Source organism: Loxodonta africana, chromosome 15 (assembly GCF_030014295.1).
Source record: "Loxodonta africana isolate mLoxAfr1 chromosome 15, mLoxAfr1.hap2, whole genome shotgun sequence".
NCBI lineage: Eukaryota > Metazoa > Chordata > Mammalia > Proboscidea > Elephantidae > Loxodonta > Loxodonta africana.
In genome coordinates, this window is record NC_087356.1 from 59,895,642 (window position 1) to 59,915,704 (window position 20,063).

Below are 20,063 nucleotides of genomic sequence, written 5' to 3' on the forward strand. Positions count from 1 at the left end.
AACAGTTATCTTCATTAAACAATGTAATGAGAGGCATACTGTTCCAATCACTAACAGTTTAAAAGAAGACACACACACCACCAACAATCCACATATTTTATTAGTCCTTGCTCAAAAATTTTCAACCACTACAGAAAAGAGGTTTAGTCTACCTAAGCAACTATTTGTTCTAAATGCCTTCTTGAATTTCTCTAGGGATCCTGATATCCTCTGACTTTTATCCAACCACAGGGTTTAACAGTTCCTCAATTTTCCTGGTTCTGGAAGCCAGGCTCACCCTCCTTTCAGTTTACATTCCTTTTCCCATATTCACAATGATTACTCTGGTCATTTTCATTTATATAATCCCATAAAATACACACTGTAGTTCTTTAAAGTTCTGAAAATGCTCTAATGTAATTTTATTTTAACTTGTAATTATGAATGTTACTGAATAATAATTCGAGTCCCTACCGATAGTGCCAGTTGCCATCAAGTAAATTCTGACTCATGGAGACCCCATGTGTTGCAGAGTAGAACTGCTCCACAGCGCTTTCAATGGCTGATTATTCAGTAGCTGGCCAGGCCTTTATTTTTTATAATTTATTTCTATTGTTGTTGATATACAGAGCAGAACATACACCACTTCAACAGTTTCTACAGGTACAACTCAGTAACACTGATTACATTCCTCGAGCTGTGCAAACATTCTTGTCCTCCTTTTCTGAGTTGTCCCCCCTTAATGTCATCTCACTACCCTCTAAATTTCCTATCTTTTGAGTTGCTGTTGTCAGTTAGAACCAATACTGATAGATATTAAAAGAGTACAATGCTCAAGGCAGACACTCTGTTAAACTACTGTTTGGTTTTAAGAAGACTTCAAGAGAAATTTTTGGTTTAAGGTTTAAAGATTATCCCAGGGCAACAGTTTCAGGGGCTCAACCAGCTTCCAAGGCTCCAAACAACTGGATTCCATGAGAATCTGAAATCCTATTCTGCATTTCACCCCTTTTGATCAGGATTTTTCTATAGAATAGTTGATCAAAATGTTCAGTAATGGCAGTTGGGTACCATTCGGTACTTCTGGTCTCACGGCAAAGGAGGCAGGGTGTTCATGGAGGCAATTAGCCACACATTCCATTTCCTCCTTCTATTCCTCTCTTGGAAACACTGGTGGCATAGTGGTTAAGTGCAACGGCTGCTAACCAAGACGTCAGCAGTTCGAATTCGCTAGGCGCTCCTTGGAAACTCTACGGGGCAATTCTACTCTGTCCTATAGGGTCACTGTGAGTCAGAATTGACTCGATGGCAACAGGTTTGGTTTTTGGTATCAAGACTTCATTTCTTACTGGCTGAGTAGTATTTCATTGTATGTATGTACCACATTTTATCATTCATTCATCGATAGGCATTTAAGTTGTTTTACCTTTTGGCTACTGTGAATAGTGCTGCAACGAACACTGGTATACAAGTCTCTGAGTCTCTGCTTTCAGGTTTTTTTTGGTACATAGCTAATAGTGAAATTGCTGGATCATATGGTAGTTCTATTTTTTTTTGTTGTTTTTGTTTTTGTTTTTAGGAATTGCCACTCTCTTTTCCACAACTGCTATACCACTTTGCATTCCCATCAGCGGTGGATAAGAGTTCCAATTCCCCACATTCTTGCCGATGTTTATTTATTTATTTTTTTAATCTTAGCCACTGTCTTAGGCTGAGTTCTCCAGAGAAGCAAAACCAGTGAAGCAAATATATATATGGGGGTGGGGAAGATTGATTTATATCCAGGAAATGGCTCATGGGGTTGCAGAGGCTGGAAAGTCCCAAGTCAAGGGGTCAGGTGTCAGGCTAGAGGCTTCTCCTGACTTGTAGAGCTGCAGGGGTTGATGAACCCAAGATCAGCAGGTCAGGCGGCAGGCTACTGGCTCAAGTCCCAAGAACCAGAGTTCTGATGAAGACAAGTTGCAAGCAGGATCCAGAGCACAGCAAAGGCCAGGGAACTTTGCCAGAAAGTCCATATATATTGAATACAGGCCATACCAAGGAAAATTTCCTTTCAACTGACTGGCTGCTCATAGCAGAGCTCATCACGGAGGTGATTACATTGTATCAGATCTCATCACGGAGATAATTACAACAGCACATGACTATATCATGACTGCCAAACTACTGAGAATCACGGCCCAGCCAAGTTGACACACAACCTTAACCATCACAGCCAGCCTAAACCAAATCAAACCTATTGCTGTTGAGTCAATTCCCAACTCATAGCGACCCTACAGAACAGAGTTGAACTGCCCCATAGCGTTTCCAAGGAGCAAATGGGGGATTCAAACTGCTGACCTTTTGGTTAGCAGCTGAGCTCTTAACCACTGCGCTGTCACCGCTGGACAGCCATCCTAGTGGGAGTGAAATGGTATCTCACTGTGGTTTTGATTTGCATTTCTCTGATGGCTAATCACGTTGAGCATCTTTTCACGTGTTTAGTGGGTGGCCATCTGAATGTCCTCTTGGGTGAAATGTTTACTCAAGTCCTTTGCCCCTTTTATGATTGGGTTGTCTTTTTGTTGTTGCTGAAGTTTTACGTATATTTTGGTTATGAGATTCTTATCAATTTACGGTTTTTGAAGATATCCTCTCAACTGGTAGCTCATCTTTTCACTTTTCTCGTTAATTAAATAAAAAAGCATTTAGTTTTAATGAGGTCCTATTAATTTATTTTGTTTTTTGTTGTCTGTGTTTTTGTTATTATATTATCCACAGTCGAAAGCCAGGCCTGACAGCGTTGCCCCTACATTTTCTTCTAAGAATTTGGATGGGTTTAGTTTTTACCTTTAGGTCTTTAAAATCTTTTTAACTTGTTTTTTGTGCATGGCGTGAGGCACGGATCCTGTTTCATTTTTTCTGGACGTGGCAGGCCCTCCTCCCGAGGTATCTCTGGGTAAGTTCAAACTGCCAATCTTTGGTTAGTAGCTGAGCATTTGGCCGTTTGTACCACCCAGGGACTACGCTTTAAGTCACCGTAAATATTTATCTTACTGCCCATCACAACAATCTTATTACATTATATATGAAGACGCTGGGGTCAGGGAGAGTTAACACTTGTAAAGGACAAAGCTCAGCTGAAACTCCAGTTGAGTGTTTCAGAGCTCATTACTCTTTGTACATACCAAGTTGCCTCACTTCCAGCAAGCCCTGGAACATGAGAGATCTGAATGGAATTTTAGAGATCTAGTAGTTCAACCCACTTCTCTTTCTGGAGGAGCAGCTTAAGGTCTAAAATCTTGAAGTGAGTCACCTGAGTGGCAGAATTAGACTAAAATCCATACCTCAATAAACATTTATGCATGTGGTGCTATCCTATGTGCTGGGAATAGCTAATATCTACTGACCATCACCCATGTGCTGGGCTCTACCATGAGCTTTAACATGCACCCACTCACTCAATCCTCATGGCAGTCCTAAGGGAGATGTTATTAGCCACATTTTACAGGATAAAAAAACTAAGAGTGTGAGAGGATAAGTAACCTACACCAGATGACACAGCTACTAAGTAGCAGAGCCAGGATTTGAAACCCAGTCTGTCTGACTCCAAACCAGAAGCTCTCAGGCTCTGAGCTCTATTCATCCTCAAGGTTTTACACTCCACATGTCTCTTCTATATGCCCCATATGGTGCTGCCCATGAAAGTGTACACGATTTGTAGATTGTTTTTGGATCGCAATTCAAACAAATCAAACTGTTAAAAATGTGTAACAGAAGACACAGTGCTTGGGGGCACTGTGCTTTTGTAAGGGTGCTAGGAAAATTGGGGAATGGTTAATCTTGATGGTTGAACAACATGATGAACATAGTATCACTGAACTGTACATGTGAAGACTGCAGAAATGGCAAATGTTTTGTTACCTATATACTTACCACAATCAAAAAAGCTTATCAAAATAAAAATCAGCCATTACGTCTCGGGTATTAAATGCTAGCAAGTGGCAATCGAAGATGCATAAATTGGTCTCAACCCACCTGGAGCAAAGGAGAATGAAGAACACCAAAGACACAAGGTATATATGAGCCCAAGAAACAGAAAGGGCCACATAAATCAGAAACTACATCAGCCTGAGACCAGAAGAACTAGATGGTGCCTGGCTACAGCGATCACTGCCCTGATAGGGAACACAACAGAGTCCCTGATGGAGCAGAAGAAGAGTAGGATGCAGATCTTAAATTCTCATAAAAAGACCAAGCTTAATGGTCTGACTGAGACCAGAGGGACCCTGACGGGCATGGTCCCCGGACCCTTTGATAGCCCAAATGGGAACCATTCCCGAAGCCAACTCTACAGACAGGGATTGGCCTGGACTATAAAACAGACAATGATGCTGGTGAGGAGTGGACTTCATGGCTCAAGTAGACACATGAGACTATGTGGACAACTCCTGTCTAGTGCTGAGATGAGCAGGAAGAGGGGGACAGGAGCTGGTTGAATGGACAAGGGGAATACAGGGTGGAGAGAAGGAATGTGCTCTCTCATTAAAGGAAGAGCAGCTGGGAGTGCATGGTGGGGTATGACGGCTTCTTGTATGAGAGACTGACTTGATTCGTAAACTTTCACCTAGAGCACAATAAGTAAATTAAAAAAAAAAAATCAGCCATTAAAAAAAAAAGAGAGACAGGAACATCTGTGCACTGACTGGCTGCTTGGTGATGCTGAGGAACACATTTTTTTTTTTTAAGGTGTGACAATGGTATTGTAGTTATATTAAAAACAAGTCATGTTTTAGGGATATACACTGAAGCATTCACAGATGAAATGGTATGTCTGGGATTCAAAATCATCTGGGAAGTAAGGGTAGATGTGCAGAATAGACAGGGTCTGAGTTGGGTAATTGTAGAAGCTGGCTGACAGGCACATGGGGGGGGATCCTTATTTTCTCTACTTCTGTGAATATTTGAAATGTTACTCAATGTTTTAAAAAAATCATGATAAAAAGATGGGGGGGGGAGGACCACGATATCAATGCTATTTGAGAAACAGAACCATGAATGATTTTTTCCCTTTCTATTTTTTACATTTTCTGTAAGTATTATTTTTATAAAGGAAAATATAAAATAAGCTATTTAAAGAAAAACCATTTACTCCTTGAACTCCTGATCCGGGATATTCCCTATCTTCTATACATGGGTAGAACAAGACAGCCCATAATCCAGTGAGGCCGGAACATCATGACAAAAGCATCTCCCAGGCCACTTTGTAAGAACAAGTAGGGTCTTTAAAAATAAACTAGCTAAGAGCATAAACATGAAACAGATTAGTGGCCAATTTAATAAAAATAGCCAATGACACAATTCCCCTTGTTAGGCAGGATTTTAGGTCAAAGATCCAGGATGTATAAAGCCTACCTTCCTAATGGTTAGATGTGCCACAGGACAGGGATCTCCTCAGCCTTTGATGCTGCCAGAGTTCCCAGGTTACTTTCTGTGGGCCACCTCCAGTTTTCCCCTGTGACAGAATAATTATTTTCATGTGTCCCATAGTATGAAAAAGTCTGGGAAGCACTGGTTTAAGCTAGCCCTGCCTTGGTAATTCCTCAAAAGCTGAATAAACATATAATGAAGGACAAAAGTACAGTGGAATTTCCTTCAAATGCTGGTATGGAAGAAAGGACTAACACTCGAGTTACAGGCGTATACAGAACCTGGTATATTTTTCTCTATCTGCATCCCCTCCCATGCTCCATTTAGGATATCTTAAGTATATTCTAACACCACTCAGTTAAGTAACCTCCACATATAAACATTAGCCCAGGTAGCCCAAGGTTCAAGTCTCAGGACAAGAGCAAATCCTGATTCCCTGTGCCAACGGTAAATGCAACTGAGACAAGCCTGAAATAACGTGTTAGAGATAATATTGCACTTATTAAGGCCAAAGGAGAAGTACTTAAGTGTCAGTGGAAAATCGTCATAGAAGCTTAGAGCTGTAAGAATCTTCTTTTAAAAGACAAGAAACTGAAAACTAAATTACTTACTTACAGTCACAAGTAGCAGAACTGGTACCAGCACCCAGATCTCCTAGCTCCCAACTACTATACTTTCCAGGACACCTCCAGGAAGTTCCTGCTAATTGCTTCTTTTAAGCTCTCTAAAACCACAAAACAATGTCCAAGGACTTCCTTCTTGTCATGGATTGAAGTGTGTCCCCCCAAAATATATGTCAACTTGGCTAGGCCTTGATTCTCAGTATTGTGTGGTTGTCCTCCATTTTGTCATCGATTTTCCTCCATTTTGTGATGTGCTGTAAATCCTTGCCTCTATGCCCGTGGTTATAGTCTCATTTGGGAGTGAGCCACTCGTTATGCTAATGAGGCAGGATTAGGTCATGTTAATGATGATCTGGGTGGGATGTAACATCCTGGGGTATGGCCTGCACCTCTTAATTTACAAGAGATAAAAGGAAAGAAACGCAAGCGGAGACCTGACTACCGCCAAGAAAGAAGAGCTGGGAGCAGAGTGCCTCCTTTGGACCCAGGGTCCCTGTGCTGATAACCTCCTAGACCCAGGGGAAGACTAATACCAACACACACAAAGATCTCCAAGGAATGCCAGGCCCACAGAAGTTGAAAGGAGACAAGGACCTTCCCCCAGGGCTGACAGACGGAAGGCATTCCCCTAGAGATGGTGTCCCAAATTCGGACTTCTAGCCTCCTAAACTGTGAGAGAATAAATTTCCGTTTGCTAAAGCCATCCACTTGTGGTATTTCTGTTACAGAAGCACTAGATCTAAGACACTGCTCTTCAAGGAATGGAATCTCTGGTTAATCTGCAACTAGCAAATCACTGGGGACGCAGAATTTAACTTTATGCCACTAATTAATCTTAATTTTTGATACTTAAAGACAAGTTTCTTTATTAATCAGTCCTTGTTCATATTTGTGAAACGTCAAAGCACCCTTTTTGTTCTTCCATAGATTAGAAAATATACTTAGAAACTAGTTACCACGTTCTTCTTTATGTAGTTTTGAGGGCACATATTATGATACGTCAAAATCTACGTCATTAAGCCATGTTTCAACAGAGCTATGCTCTCTAAGCATAAATACACTACTAGTGGCATTTTCCTCCTTGTACCGAGAATCCAAACAAGAGGAGTTCTCAACCAAAAAGAGAATATAAGATTGGTGCAGAAGATGAAAAAATTAACCGCCTAAAATAGGATCAACTGAATGAGGAAGGGGGAGGAGGTAATACAGATTAAACAACAACAATAAAAAAAGACATTTGCATACTCAGAGGGCAACTTCACCAGATGCATAGGAGGAACATTAAGACCCGGTAACTTCAGCACCCATATTGGCTAAAGCTGTACTGTGACACCAAACAAACAAAAAACTTAGAATCCTTTAAATTTCTCTTACACAGTTTCAACCAAGAAAATCCTAAAAGTTCCTTCTCCAGAAAACGGATAACCAGTGTTTTTATTCTTAGACATAACACTGCACTGCATGCTTTGGGTGAACCTGAAACCCAAGAACACAAGCTCTGTGTCACCAGCAATGACGTCTGAGTAGGTTCCTCATTTTGTTTCTTGCCACAAGCCAATTCTACAAATACAGGTGTTGTTTTTTGAATGCCACAGGGACAGGTTACGGTAGAAACAAGTTCTCCCAGGCCCTACACAAAGCCATAAAAGTTCTATACCCAAAACAGGTTTGTAATTAATGTAATGGTGTGAATTTAAGGCCTGATGCTCAAATTTCAGGGTCTATTATTTGAGAACTATAATTTTTCCCCCTTTGTTAGGATGCAGCAAGTATAACCCCTGGAAACGGGGCTTCATGTACCTAAGTAACAAGTGATGTGCAACCATTTAGTGAAAAGTAGAATCTAGGTCTGGAGTATGTCAGTAAAAGGTAGTAATTATTTTAGGAAAGAATTTCTCGACTTGAATAAACCTACATCTTACCTGTTAACAGCAGATGTTTCCCAATATCCCTTGGAATTCTTTTTATTTATATCCTGCTCACCTGCCTTTTACAGAAACACACACAAACCTTCTTTCCTACTCTTCATAAAAATATTTCTCCCCATTCTTCACATCAAAAACTGACAGAAATAAGACGATTCAAACGTTCAGACACACCTAACACATCCGTGATGTACTTCAGCCAACTAACAAGTATCTGTGAGTTTACTACGTGCCAGGCATGGGGATAAAAAAATGAGTAAGTCCTGAAGGGACTCACACACAGTTCAATACCAGCTGTCAATGGTATTTAAGCAATTCAAACTCAAAGTACAATACACCTAGGGAGTCAAATACCACTGAATGAGGCATAATCTCATTACTTTCCGTCCAGGCTGCTGCATCCTAGATGATTTTCCTGCTACCCAAAGCTCTTCCTTTTTCAATCTGTCCTGCATTCACATACCAGGCTCATTTCTAGAGTTCCACACTCAAGGAGTCTCCCCTCTCCTCAAGAAGCTACCAAAATTCCCCACTACATCACACCTAGTTTAAACTCTTCTTCCATTTAAAGTCTTCTACGGGCCAGCTCCTTTAGGGCGCTCTGAGTCGGGATCGACTCGACGGCAACGGGTTTGGTTGGTTTTTTTATAGGCTAGCTCCACTTACGTGTTTAACTTTATTTCATGCTCGAGGTGGCTCCCTCCTGCCAATTCCTTCTGAAGGTGCCTCCGCCTCCAGACCTACTCTAACTCCTCAGGCAGCCTCAATTCTAAGCAGCCGTAAAAAACTGTTTCTTCTGTCGTCTACAGAGATCCCTTAGTTTTCAGGACACCCCTTCAGAACTCGGCATTGGATTTCTTAATAAATGGCAGGTATGGCCAAGGTATGTTAACACTACCATCTCAACCAGATGTTCGTTTTTCCAGCCATCGCTTTGTGAAGGCAAAGAGGGTCGCTTGTAATCTGGGGATGGGAGAGAGGGTTTGGGCGGCTGCAAACTACGAGGGGGAAAAAATTAAGGAGGCAGAGGGGAGAAGGGGAACGTCTGTGTCCCGTAAGTCTATTTTTTGGGAGGTGGAGGGTGAGGGGAGGTGGAGGGTGAGGGGAGGTGGAGGGTGAGGGGAGGTGGAGGGTGAGGGGAGGTGGAGAGGAGACCCCCAGGAAATAATTCTTGAAGGAGGACAGAAGTCCAAGGTGCTCTCTGGGAAGGCAATACCGGCTGGGGCCCCTAGAAAACGGAAGGTCTCCCATTATCTCTAGGAGAGAAGGGCAGGTTACAACGTGAAACAAAGACGTTGAGAGTCGGGGAGGTGAGGCTCCAGAGATCCGGGCATCTCCGAAGGCTGAGGAGTAAGGAAGCGAGAGGGGACACGACGCGTCCCTTAGGGGACGAGCCGAACACCCGGGATGCGGTTGCCAGGAGGGACGAGGAAGGTGCCTGAGGAAGCTTTTAGGGGTGAGCTTTTCTAAGGAATCGCTTCTACGGGGGCGGGGAAGTGTTTCTGAGTAGGATCGTCTCCCAAAGGGAGGAACGGCTTCCCAGGGCAGTGCTGGCAGAAAACGAAAATCCTGAGCGCGCGGAAAATGTTAAAGCGTTGAGGCACCGGCATTTCCCCGTCCTAGCCTGCTTTCCCCACACACTCACCGTGTCTCCTCCAGACGCCGCCGCTCCAGCTGCAGCTACCGGCCCGCGCAGCCGCACTTTGCGCGCACAGCCCCACGTGACTCGCCCAGGCTCCGCCCCACTCCCCACGTGACTCCCGGAGCCCACCCCGTCCCTCCCGCTCTTGACCTCGTCACGTGGTCTGGGTTCGCCCCTCCCTGCTTGACAAGATGGCGGCGCCCACTTGTAGCGTGCCTGGCCTCTGGGTCTGCGGTACCCGCCAGCATTGGGGGAATCTCTTCCCTCTCGTCTCAAAGCCATTTTGTTCTGCCGCCGCTGCTTCTAAGCCTCTGAATGCCCAGCGATTAGCGGAGAGGCTCCGAGCCCAGAAACAGGAACAAAAGAAGGAGCCGGTGAGTCCGAAAGGGACCACTACTCGCAAGAGACAGTACGCTCACTGGTTTTCCCAATGGGGAGTGAGGTAGGAGTATCTTCTGACAGGTATATCCAGTAAATGTCGTGGACGTGTGGTGGGAGAAAGGGGAGAAAGCGAAGGGCTACTAGAGGTGCGGTGTCTTCCTGGGGCTGGGTCTTTGACTTCTGCTTGGCAGGTCGTGAGCATCACGTAGATACTTCGATGAGACAGGCACGCACCCTTGTTCTCAAATTACTCGAGGAAAGAGCGACATTAATGCAAAGATGGTCATTCCCTACCCAAGTTCTCACACTTTACTGAAAGCTTTTACCAGGCATTCCCCACCGCTCCTTCTCCCCCTCAGGTGCCCACAAACCCTGTTCAGCGGAGGGTGCTGGAGCTAGTGCGGTTCACACAGCAGCTGCAGCGAGTGCACCCCAACGTGCTTGCTAAGGCCCTGAACCGGGGGATTCTCCACCAGGACAAGGACCTTGTGGTTATCAACAAGCCCTACGGGCTCCCGGTGCATGGTAAGGACCATGTGGGAAAGGGAGGGGGACCTGCTGCTGCTTTCTCCCACAATAGGGGCAGCCCTGGTACATGCCCTTGTGGGGCTCTCCCACCCTTGCATTCAAGATTGGTTAAACCTGAATAGAGAAATATCAGAATCGACTCAACGCACACAGCAGCAACAGAGCAATAGTCTATATAAAGCCCTACTGAGGACACAGATAAATAAGACAGAACCCACTTTCTGAAATCAGTTGTAACTGTTGAATTTCGTGTACTGCCTATGGCACTTAAAGACATCTGACAGTCAGTAGTGATTCATGAAATGCTCTGTGTGGAGACTCCCACAGAGTGCTGTAAAGACTAGAAAAGCCAGGGGGTCCTTGTCCTCAGGTTTTTTTTCATTAAAACTAGGAAAGAGGAAAAAATACGTAAGAAAAAACAAATCTATGGAATATACACCCTAAAACCCCAAGTGCCTGGAACTTAATGGGCACTGAAATATTTTTGGATAAACGTTGAATGCAGTTGTCAGATGGAGTGAGTCAAAGAAAGACTGAGACTTAAAAAATACATTTGGGAAAGAGTTCTTCAGAGAAAAAAGACATATTTTAGATAGAAGAAGGGAGTGCGTTTTGGGGAGATCTGGAGAAGTTTGAGCATAAAGACAAAGAATTAAATTTTTCTCTTAATCTCCACAACAGCGTCTTGCCTTCCCATTCCCTGTGAGATAGTTCTTATCGAGATATTTACATTTTATAGATGAGAAAACTGAAGGTGGGAAGATGAAGTAATCTGTCCAGGGTCAAATGCCTGTTTGGGAGCATATATAGAGCAGAACCCAGAAATGTCTAACCCAAAAGCTGTCCTCTTATCCACTCTTATCTAATGCTTTATGAGGGTGTTGCATTTTTCACTAGAGCTGACTTCCAAATTCTCAAGCCTGTCCTTGTATAGTGAAATATCAGACCTCCCCATTTTGATTTCTGATTTTAGGATGATTTTCTTTTAAGCGTGTGCAAAGACAGTGCTTCGCAAACTTTAATGTGCTTGTGAATCACCTGGGCATCTTGTTATAAAATGCAGATTCTAATTCAATAGACTGGGTTGGGGGCCTGAGATTCTATTTTTAGCAAGCTCTCTGAGCATATCGATGTTGCGAGTCCCTGGACCACACTTCAGGTAGCAAGGCTCCAGAAAACATTAAGAAACCAGAAAGGGCTTTTTGTCCCCGAGTAGAATTCTATGGTGGGACCTTTTCCGGCCACTCAGACCTCTGGCTTTTCCCTTGTTAGGCGGCCCTGGTGTCCAGCTCTGCATCACGGATGTACTGCCTATCCTGGCAAAGATGCTGCGTGGCCACAAGGCAGAGCCCCTGCATCTGTGTCACCGGCTGGACAAGGAAACTACGGGTGTGATGGTGTTGGCTTGGGAGAAGGAAGTGGCACATCAAGTCCAGCAGTTGTTTAAAACCCGTCAGGTGGCCAAGAAGTACTGGTATGAGGCCCATTGGTGGTGGTAGAGGTGGCATGAAAAAAGGCATCCCTTTCGTCTGCTCATCCATTCATACACCAGGAACTCCTAGTAATAGAAGGCACTGTGCTCGGACCTGTGGGGATATAAAAAGTATATGAACCAGCTTTGGCACTTAGAATATTATGGTCTGATAGAATAGTGGTTCGTGGTTCTTAATTCTGGTTGTACATCAAAATTATCAAAAATTAATTATACAAGTGATAATATAATTTTATCCATGTGATAAAAAGCACATAAAGCCAAAGATGTTTGGAGAATCCATCCACTTCCCCATTCTAGTCTCTTCCTTTGAGGTGGCAACCATTGTTAGTTTAATTTTTATTCTTCTGGTCCTTACTCAATGCATTTACATGCAAGTCTGTTATATACAGTACATCTGTATATGTGTTTGTGTATAGGCAGTCTCCATGTTATGAACATCTGACTTAACATACAGCTCGTAGTTACGAGTCCATCCCCATAGAGCCTATTATATTAAAAACTCAAGGTATATACAGTGGTTCATAATAAAAAGAGGCACTATCTTGCTACATCAAGACATTATTACTGTGTTATTAAGTTAAAGATGTTTTAGTGTAGCTGGAAGTGTTTGATGTTTTTATGCATAGAAAGGTACACTATGTACTAAGACATTTAACTAACACATTAGTTATCAACTGTCCCTAACTGTTCCGACTTACATACAAATTCGACTTAAAGACAGACTTGTGAAAGAGTGGAAGTCGCTGGTAATCCTGGGAGTGGCTGTATATGTGTCACATCATACAATATACATTGTACTTCATTTTCCCACAACTCTTGTATTTTGGGACTCTTTCCATGTTGGTACATATGAATCTACCTGAGAGTTTTTATAGCAGGAAACAAATACATGAACAAAAAAAAAAACCCCATCTATTTCTGCTCCCCGTCCACTCAGTTTTCTTCCCCAGAAGCAGTCACTGTGACAAGTGTCTTGTGTAAGCTTCCAGAGTTATACTGGGGGTGTGTAAGCATATTTTTGTGTGGTAGCGTATTTTGCATTGTTTTGCAACCCGCTGTTTTCAGTTGAATAATAAATATTTTGAAGCATTTTGTAGTGTACATTTTAATGGCTCTGTGGTAGTCCATTGTGTAGATACATCATAATTTAATTACCTAGCTCCTTTTTGATGGATGTTTAGGTAAACTCCCATTTTTCAGAGCCTATTACAAAGAACGGAAACCTTGGTGGTGCAGTGGTTAAAAGCCTCGGCTGCTAACCAAAAGGTTGGCAGTTCGAACCTGCCAGGCACTCCTTGGAAACCCTATGTGGCAGCCCTGCTCTGTCCTGTAGGGTCACTATGAGTTGGAATCAACTGGACGGCAGTGGTTTTGGTTTTTTGGTTTACAGAGAATACGTAAGTATGGCCTTAGGATACATCTGTACAAATGGAATGGCTGAGGTGAAGTGCGTGCACATTTAAAATTTTAATAGTTACAACCCAAATCGCTCTCCAAAAAGATTAAATCAGTTTATTTTCCTGCTAGTGTTGAATACCCACCTCCCCATACGCCTGATCAATCCATCCTTTTTTATTGTTGTAAAAATGTATATAAAAATACAGCATTTGCTGACTCAGCATTACTGATGTTAACCTGTAATCATTGCTACCACATTTTTTATCACCATAAACAATACTCCCTGCTTCCTGAACAATGGCTCCCACTTTCCCCCTCCCTCCCACCTCTGCTGACCCCTAAGAAACTTTGGTCTATATTATTATAGAGGACTTTCTGTTATAGCTACTTGTTCTAAAACTTTTACCACTCCGATGGGTAAAAACTGATGTTTTACTTGCTGTTTCCTACGGACTAGCGATTAGTGATGTTGGCTGGTTTTCATGTTTATTGGCTATTTGAATTTCTCTTTCTGGGACTTGACTATTTTGTCTATTTTTCTACTGGGTTATTTTCTGTTTTTTATTTGTAGGTATTTATTTTATATTTTGGGTATTTGTTCTTTTCGTATTACAGATTTTACAGGTATTTTGTTATCTGGGAAACTTTTTAAAAATTTATATGCTTAAGACCCATCCACAGAGGCTCTGATGCCTAAATTTGGTGAGAGTATAGGGGTTGGGCATCTCTATTTTTAAAAAGGTCTGCAACTTCACAAATGATTCTGATGTACAATCATGCTTAAGAACCACGGTAATAAGAAATGTAAGGCACTAGATGAAGTTTAGCATAGTAGCTAAGAGCTCAGCTAGATCTGTGTTCAACTCTCAGCTATACCATTTATCAACTATGAGGCCTTGGACAAGTTGTTGAACTTATCTAAGCTTTGTTTTCTTCCTGTGAAAAATAGGAATAATGGGCTTGATCCCGAAACCAAAACCAAACGCATTGCCATCGGGTCAATTTCAACTCATAGTGGCTCTACAGAACTGCCCCAGGGGGTTTCCAAGGTTGTAAATATTTATGGAAGCAGACTGCCACATCTTCTGTGGAGATCACTGATGGTTTGAACTACTGACCTTCCAGTCAGCAGCTGAGCTCTTTAACCACTGTGCCACTAGGGCTCCTTAATAGGGTTGATAGGAGAGTTAAATAAGAAAAAGATGAGATGTGTTTAACACAGTACCTAGCTCATAGTAAGAGCTCAAGAAATAAAAAATAGAAATTGTAACTATGTACACAAGTAATCAAAAAGTAAGCCCAGAAAAGATAAGTTGTATTTGTGAAAATTGTGTGTGAGAGTTCAGAATCGGTAACTGCTCTCATTATCAGGCTTTGTGGGGGAGTTGAAATCAATTCGTGGGTCTTGATGAATGAATAGGATTAGATAGGGGAAGTGGGGAATGTGTTCTAGATTGTGGGAGTGGCATGAGCCAAGGAGTAAGGTACATAGTCCAGTTTGGAGTGGGGGGTGGTTGGAGAAGATGCTGGGGAAGTAGGCTGGAACCCCCTTAAGTGCTGAGTACAGGAAGTAAAAGTTGGAAGTAGAACATAGTAGGCAACCAATTAGCAACCAGTTAACATTTGATGACTTATTACAATAAAAAACCAAAACAAACGCATTGTCGTCAAGTCGATTCCAACTCATAGAGACCCTATAGGACAGAGTGGAACTACCCTTAATGTTTCCAAGGAGTGGCTGGTGGATTTGAACTGCCAGCTTTTTGGTTAGCAGTTGAACGCTTAACCACTGTGCCACCAGGGCTCCTTTTTGGTTATGATAGAGGACTTTTTATTAGAGTTATATGTTTGAGTCTTGCTCAACATGAATTCTGTGAGAGCAGGGATTACTGTCTTGTTCATCTTCATGGCACTAGTGCCCACCTAGATCAGTGGCTCATGCATTCAGTGACTATTTCCTGACTGAAGATGTTTGAGGTGTACTGCTGTGTCAACAGGAAGGGTAACCTAGTAGTTACGGCTCAGTCTAAGTATGGCAAAGTGTGTTAGATAGCAGCCCAAACTCACGGTTGCCATTAATCTTAAGCAAGGTGCCCAGGGTGTGAAATACTGTCTGGGTGGTGTGTTAACCCCTTGACTATTTGAATTTCTCTTTCTGGGAATTGAATATTTTGTCTGTTTTTCTACTGGGTTGTTATTTTCAATTTTTTATTTGTAGTGATAAGCCACTAAGTACCAGGAGGATTCCTATTTGGTTGACCTGAAGGAGGCATACGTTTAAGGACAGATTAAACCTAGTGTTCTACCTGACTGTAAAGTGATGACAGGGAGACCTCAGTCAAAAGAAATTTGGAACAAGTTACTGAGTGCTGGTGTGGTTCCTGAGACTTCTTTGGGCTCTGTTCCTTCCTGGCAAATAGTTTTTCATTCAGTCCATTAATTCATTTATTCATGTGCTCGTTGATTTAGTATGCAAGCAGGACCTACCAATTTTTAGTATGTAAAAACAAAAAAACAACAGGTTGTAAGACCATATCATCCTATTTTTATTTTAAAATACACACGTACATTTTTAAAGGCTAGAATGAAAGATCAAGTTATTAATATAACTTTTTTGTTTTTCTGGTGTTCCCCCGCCAATTATTTTGCAATTAACATGTATTACTTTTTGTAGCAAAAAGGATATGCGAATAAGAATACTTGCAAGTTCTCAGGCTGAGCACTTCACCCAGAGAATCATCTGGGACCCATAGATCTTAAGAACTGACCACATTTAGTGCAGATGGTCCAGTGTTCGATCCTCTAAGTGGCCAAATCCAAGAAGCTCTGCTTTTACTGCTGTGGCTAAAGCAGGGATCTGTGTCACCCCCAGGGCCATCACCGTACGTGTCCCCACGCCTTCAGCAGGAGTTGTTGACATCCCCATCATTGAGAAGGAGGTGCAAGGCCAGCAGAAGCACCGCAAGGTGGGTGAGCTGCCTTCTGGAGGGGTGGGTTTTCTTGCTCTTCCTTTGAGATCACATCTGACATCTCTGGCTTCAGATGACGCTGTCCCCAAGCTACCGCATGGACAATGGGACGATGGTGAAAGTGCGTAGCAGCCGGAATGCACACATTGCTGTGACGCAGTACCAGCTGCTAAGCAGCACTCTCTCCTCTGCCCTCTTGGAGCTCCACCCAGTTACCGGTGAGGGTGCCACGAGCCTACAGTGGGATAGCAGAAGCTCAGTGCTCCTGAGCTCTGTCCAGGGCCTCACGCTGGGCTCTGCCCTTGTCCTGAGCACTGGTATTTTGGGGGGGCTGGGATTGTAGTTGACTTGTTTGAGAGTGTTTCTGGTGTTAATCCAAGACTGGGAAAGCAAGGGACGGCTATTAAAAGTAGATAGCAGAAGACTATAAACGGTTTGATCACATTTATTTGAAAATGTAGACAGCAATGCTATTTACCATTATCGTTATATAGTGAAATTATTTAAAAAAGTCATGGCAATAATAGACACCAAGTTTGGGGTAATGGTTATCGATAATGGAAAGAGAATGTGCCTGGGGAGGGGTACGTAGGAGCCTTTGACAGTATATTGTTTATTTCTTAAGCTAGGTGGTGGTGCTGCATAGCTTATGGTTTGTTATGTTATTCTTTATACCTTATTGTATTTGGGGTTTCACCAGTTTTATTATGCTTTGATTTAATATGCTTAGAAGCAAATATCAGCAGTGGTATTGTTTCTGTGGCTTCTCGTAAGTTTTCTTTTTCTTTGATTTTTTTTTTTGTTGTTTGTTTCAGGAGTAAAACATCAGCTTCGAGTTCACCTGTCTTTTGGATTAGATTGTCCAATCCTTGGTGATCATAAGTACTCAGATTGGAATAGGTTGGCCCCCCAGGTAATATTAATTTGACCCAATGCGCAGCAAAACAAGGGGGAGACCTCTGGGGGTTTGTTAAAGTCCCAGAGTGGTTCTTCAGACAGGGTAACTGTGTTGGTTGCCCAGCTTCTAGAGGATGCAGAAGCAGCTAGTTACTGTTCTCCTGGGACTGCAGGATCTATTGGAAAACTCACCACTTCATTGTTAGGGGGCTGGGGGGTGGGGGGAGGAGCCTTTCTAAAGGCTAAAATCAGCCTTTCGTGCTACTGCTAATGAACCAAGGTGGAATCTTTCTCATCCATTGACTCTGTTATAGCGCATTCCGGAAAGCCAGAGCATTGGCCTGTAAGAGCCTCCCCGGTGTGGTAGTTTTCCTCTTATCTGAGATCTGAACCTTCTTAGATATGCCCCTAAAGAGGGAGAGCCATTGCTGTGTCTTGCAGGGGCGTAGTTGGTTTCCCTTCACTGGAAGTCTTCTGCCCCTGCCTGTTGGCCAAGGATGAACTGTTGGTATTGCTCTCAAGGGTCCATCTTTTCTTTGTATAGAAGCTGTCTGCTGGTACCCTGAAGAAGCTGGGGCTGGAGCAGTCGAAGACCCGCTACATCCCTCTTCACCTGCATGCCCGGCAGCTAGTCCTGCCTGCTATGGGGTCCAGGAAGGAGGAACTCAACTTGGTCTGCAAGGTTCCTCGCTTCTTTGTGCGTTCCCTGAGCCGCCTGGGCTTAGAAATGCCCAGTAAGGATGAAACAGAAAATGATGAAGCAGGGCACCTGGGAGTGCAGTGAAGACTGTTAGGCAGGGTGGCCCCTGAACTCTTTGTTCTCCATAATGGGAATGAAGATGCCATTGGTGACTCTGCTGACTTCTCACGAGGACCAGCCTCCAGAAAATCCAGATGTGATAAGCTGACGAAACTTGCGTCAGGGCTTAGAATGGAGAATAAAGTCCCTTTACTGATGGTTTGTCCGAGCTATGAGAGAGTCTGAGAAGTCTCCCTGCCTCAGAATCTCCAAAAAGGACAGAGAACTGAGCAGATTGGGTCAATAATGGGAAAAGAAGGAGAACTGAAGGACAGAATCCGTGGTCAGGAACTGTAGTCATCCAATAGTAGAGCTTTATCAGGAAGATTCTCAGTGTTGGAAAGAAAGCACGGGTAAACACGTCAGCGGGATCCAGGATTTCTGTCTAGCTCTGGTTTGGGCCCGTTTACTGCTCTCGTTGCCATGAAGCCTGTGATGGGGGTGACTGGAGAGGGATCGAGCTGGGGAATTTGGATCAGGAAGGAAAGCAGATGTAAGTGGGTGTAAACAGCAGTAAAATAAATGAGTGAAGTCAGCAGGTATAAGACACTGGTGGGGACAAAAACTACAGAGATCTTGTGCTGCCTGAAGAAGGCAATTGTTAGCTCCAACTGGTGATCGCCACAGGGATCTTTCTAATGTTTCCAGAGAATCAGGAAACCTAGATGGTTATGTGAAATCTCCCAGTATATTGCGAGCTAAATCAAATTAAAAAAAAAAACTTGGGCAGCAAGCAGACCATATTTGCAGGGCATATTTGACCTGTAGGACCCCAGTGATGCAGACATTTGGGGAAAGGTACCAGCTTGAAACTTCTGGATCAGAGGTTGGTGTTTTAGCTACATGTAGTTATCTGCCCTTTCTAGACTGGGGAATGACTTTTGATGGTCAGTAAATGTGCTAATGTGTGGTTATAAAGGTGTTGCCCTCACCCTTTTTTAAGTATATAATCACCGCCCTGGCGGTGCAGTGGTTAAGAGCTATGAGTGTGCTATGGCTGCTGACCAAAATGTCAGTAGTTCGAATCCACTAGCTGCTCCTTGGAAACACTATGGGTCAGTTCTGCTCCATCTTATAGGGTCACTATGCCATATCAGCAGGTCGTTGCTATTGTCTTAAAGTCTTTGTTTTGGAAACAAGGCTCCTGTGAAAATGGCATGGCATGACTTCTCAAGGGGGCAGGAGAATCAAGATCAACAACCCAAGGCTGATTCCTATGAGGCAGAGGTCAGACACGTCTCGTCTCTCTACCATCTTTATTAATTCTGACACCAGTCATCCCTCTCATGGTACTCTCTACTTCTCTGCTCAGTTCCAATAATTCATTGCAGTGGCCACACAGAACTCACAATATTCATGATTATGGAGTTTATTAGGGAGGTAACAGGTTACAGTTCAGTTTCAGGAAGCTCACAATATGGTTCTTCCATTAGGACAGCCTCTTCTCAGCTGTGCCCACAGACATGGCTCTCTCTGGTCCTTGGCTTCTGCCCTGCTGCGGCAAGTGTTACAAAGATCTTTTAGCTCTGCCGATAAATTCCCCAGAGTCACCCCCCTCCACCAGTAAGCCTCGACCTGAAGGCGCTCAGTTCCAGCTCTGTGGGTCCCATCTAGCTCCACCAAGTGCCCACAGGCACACCACTCCAGGAAACCTCCTGCCCAAAGGCACTTAGGTTTCTTGCTCTGTGGGCTGGGAAGCCCACTGTGCCATCTCCTGCCAGTCTCTCCTGCCACCATTTCTCTGCCACGGCTTCTTGCCATCTTCAGTGTTAACAGCTCTCTTTTTCTTTCAGCCTCCTGGTTCCAGGAGCTTCTCAGCACAGGGATCCCAGGTCCAAGGGATGTGCACTACTCCTGGCTCTTCTTTCTTGGAGGTGGTGAGCTCTTCTTTTCCTGCCTCTGGGATGGCTTATTTTAAGCCTAGCAGGATGGCAAAACTGACCAGTCCCCTTGGTGGGCCACAGTTACCGTATTTGCACAGTACCGCCCAATCACTTGGGTGGGAGTTACAAGACTAC

The 20,063-nt window shown here is 43.5% G+C and overlaps 2 protein-coding genes across 3 annotated transcripts in view; one reads left to right on the top strand and one right to left on the bottom strand.

Moving 5' to 3' along the window:
• The window catches only part of FAM118B (family with sequence similarity 118 member B), a 78,059-nt gene extending 68,393 nt beyond the window's left edge, over window positions 1–9,666 (bottom strand). Inside the window, exon 1 of the mRNA XM_023557069.2 lies at window positions 9,582–9,666. The gene's annotated coding sequence lies outside the window, so the exon portion shown is untranslated. The remainder of the gene's footprint in view (window positions 1–9,581) is intronic.
• A 58-nt stretch (window positions 9,667–9,724) lies between these two features.
• Window positions 9,725–18,963, top strand: RPUSD4 (RNA pseudouridine synthase D4). Of its 2 annotated transcripts, none has more exons than XM_003417478.4 (7): window positions 9,725–9,952; window positions 10,319–10,484; window positions 11,760–11,961; window positions 16,253–16,346; window positions 16,423–16,567; window positions 17,165–17,262; window positions 17,791–18,963. In XM_003417478.4, exons 1-7 carry the CDS (start codon window positions 9,770–9,772, stop codon window positions 18,028–18,030), a joined length of 1,128 nt encoding a protein of 375 aa, XP_003417526.2. In that variant the 5' UTR covers window positions 9,725–9,769; the 3' UTR covers window positions 18,031–18,963. The 2 variants fall into 2 exon arrangements, with proteins under 2 accessions (XP_003417526.2, XP_023412836.2); XM_023557068.2 differs by having other exon boundaries at window positions 9,835–10,020.
• The last annotated feature ends 1,100 nt before the right edge of the window (window positions 18,964–20,063 follow it).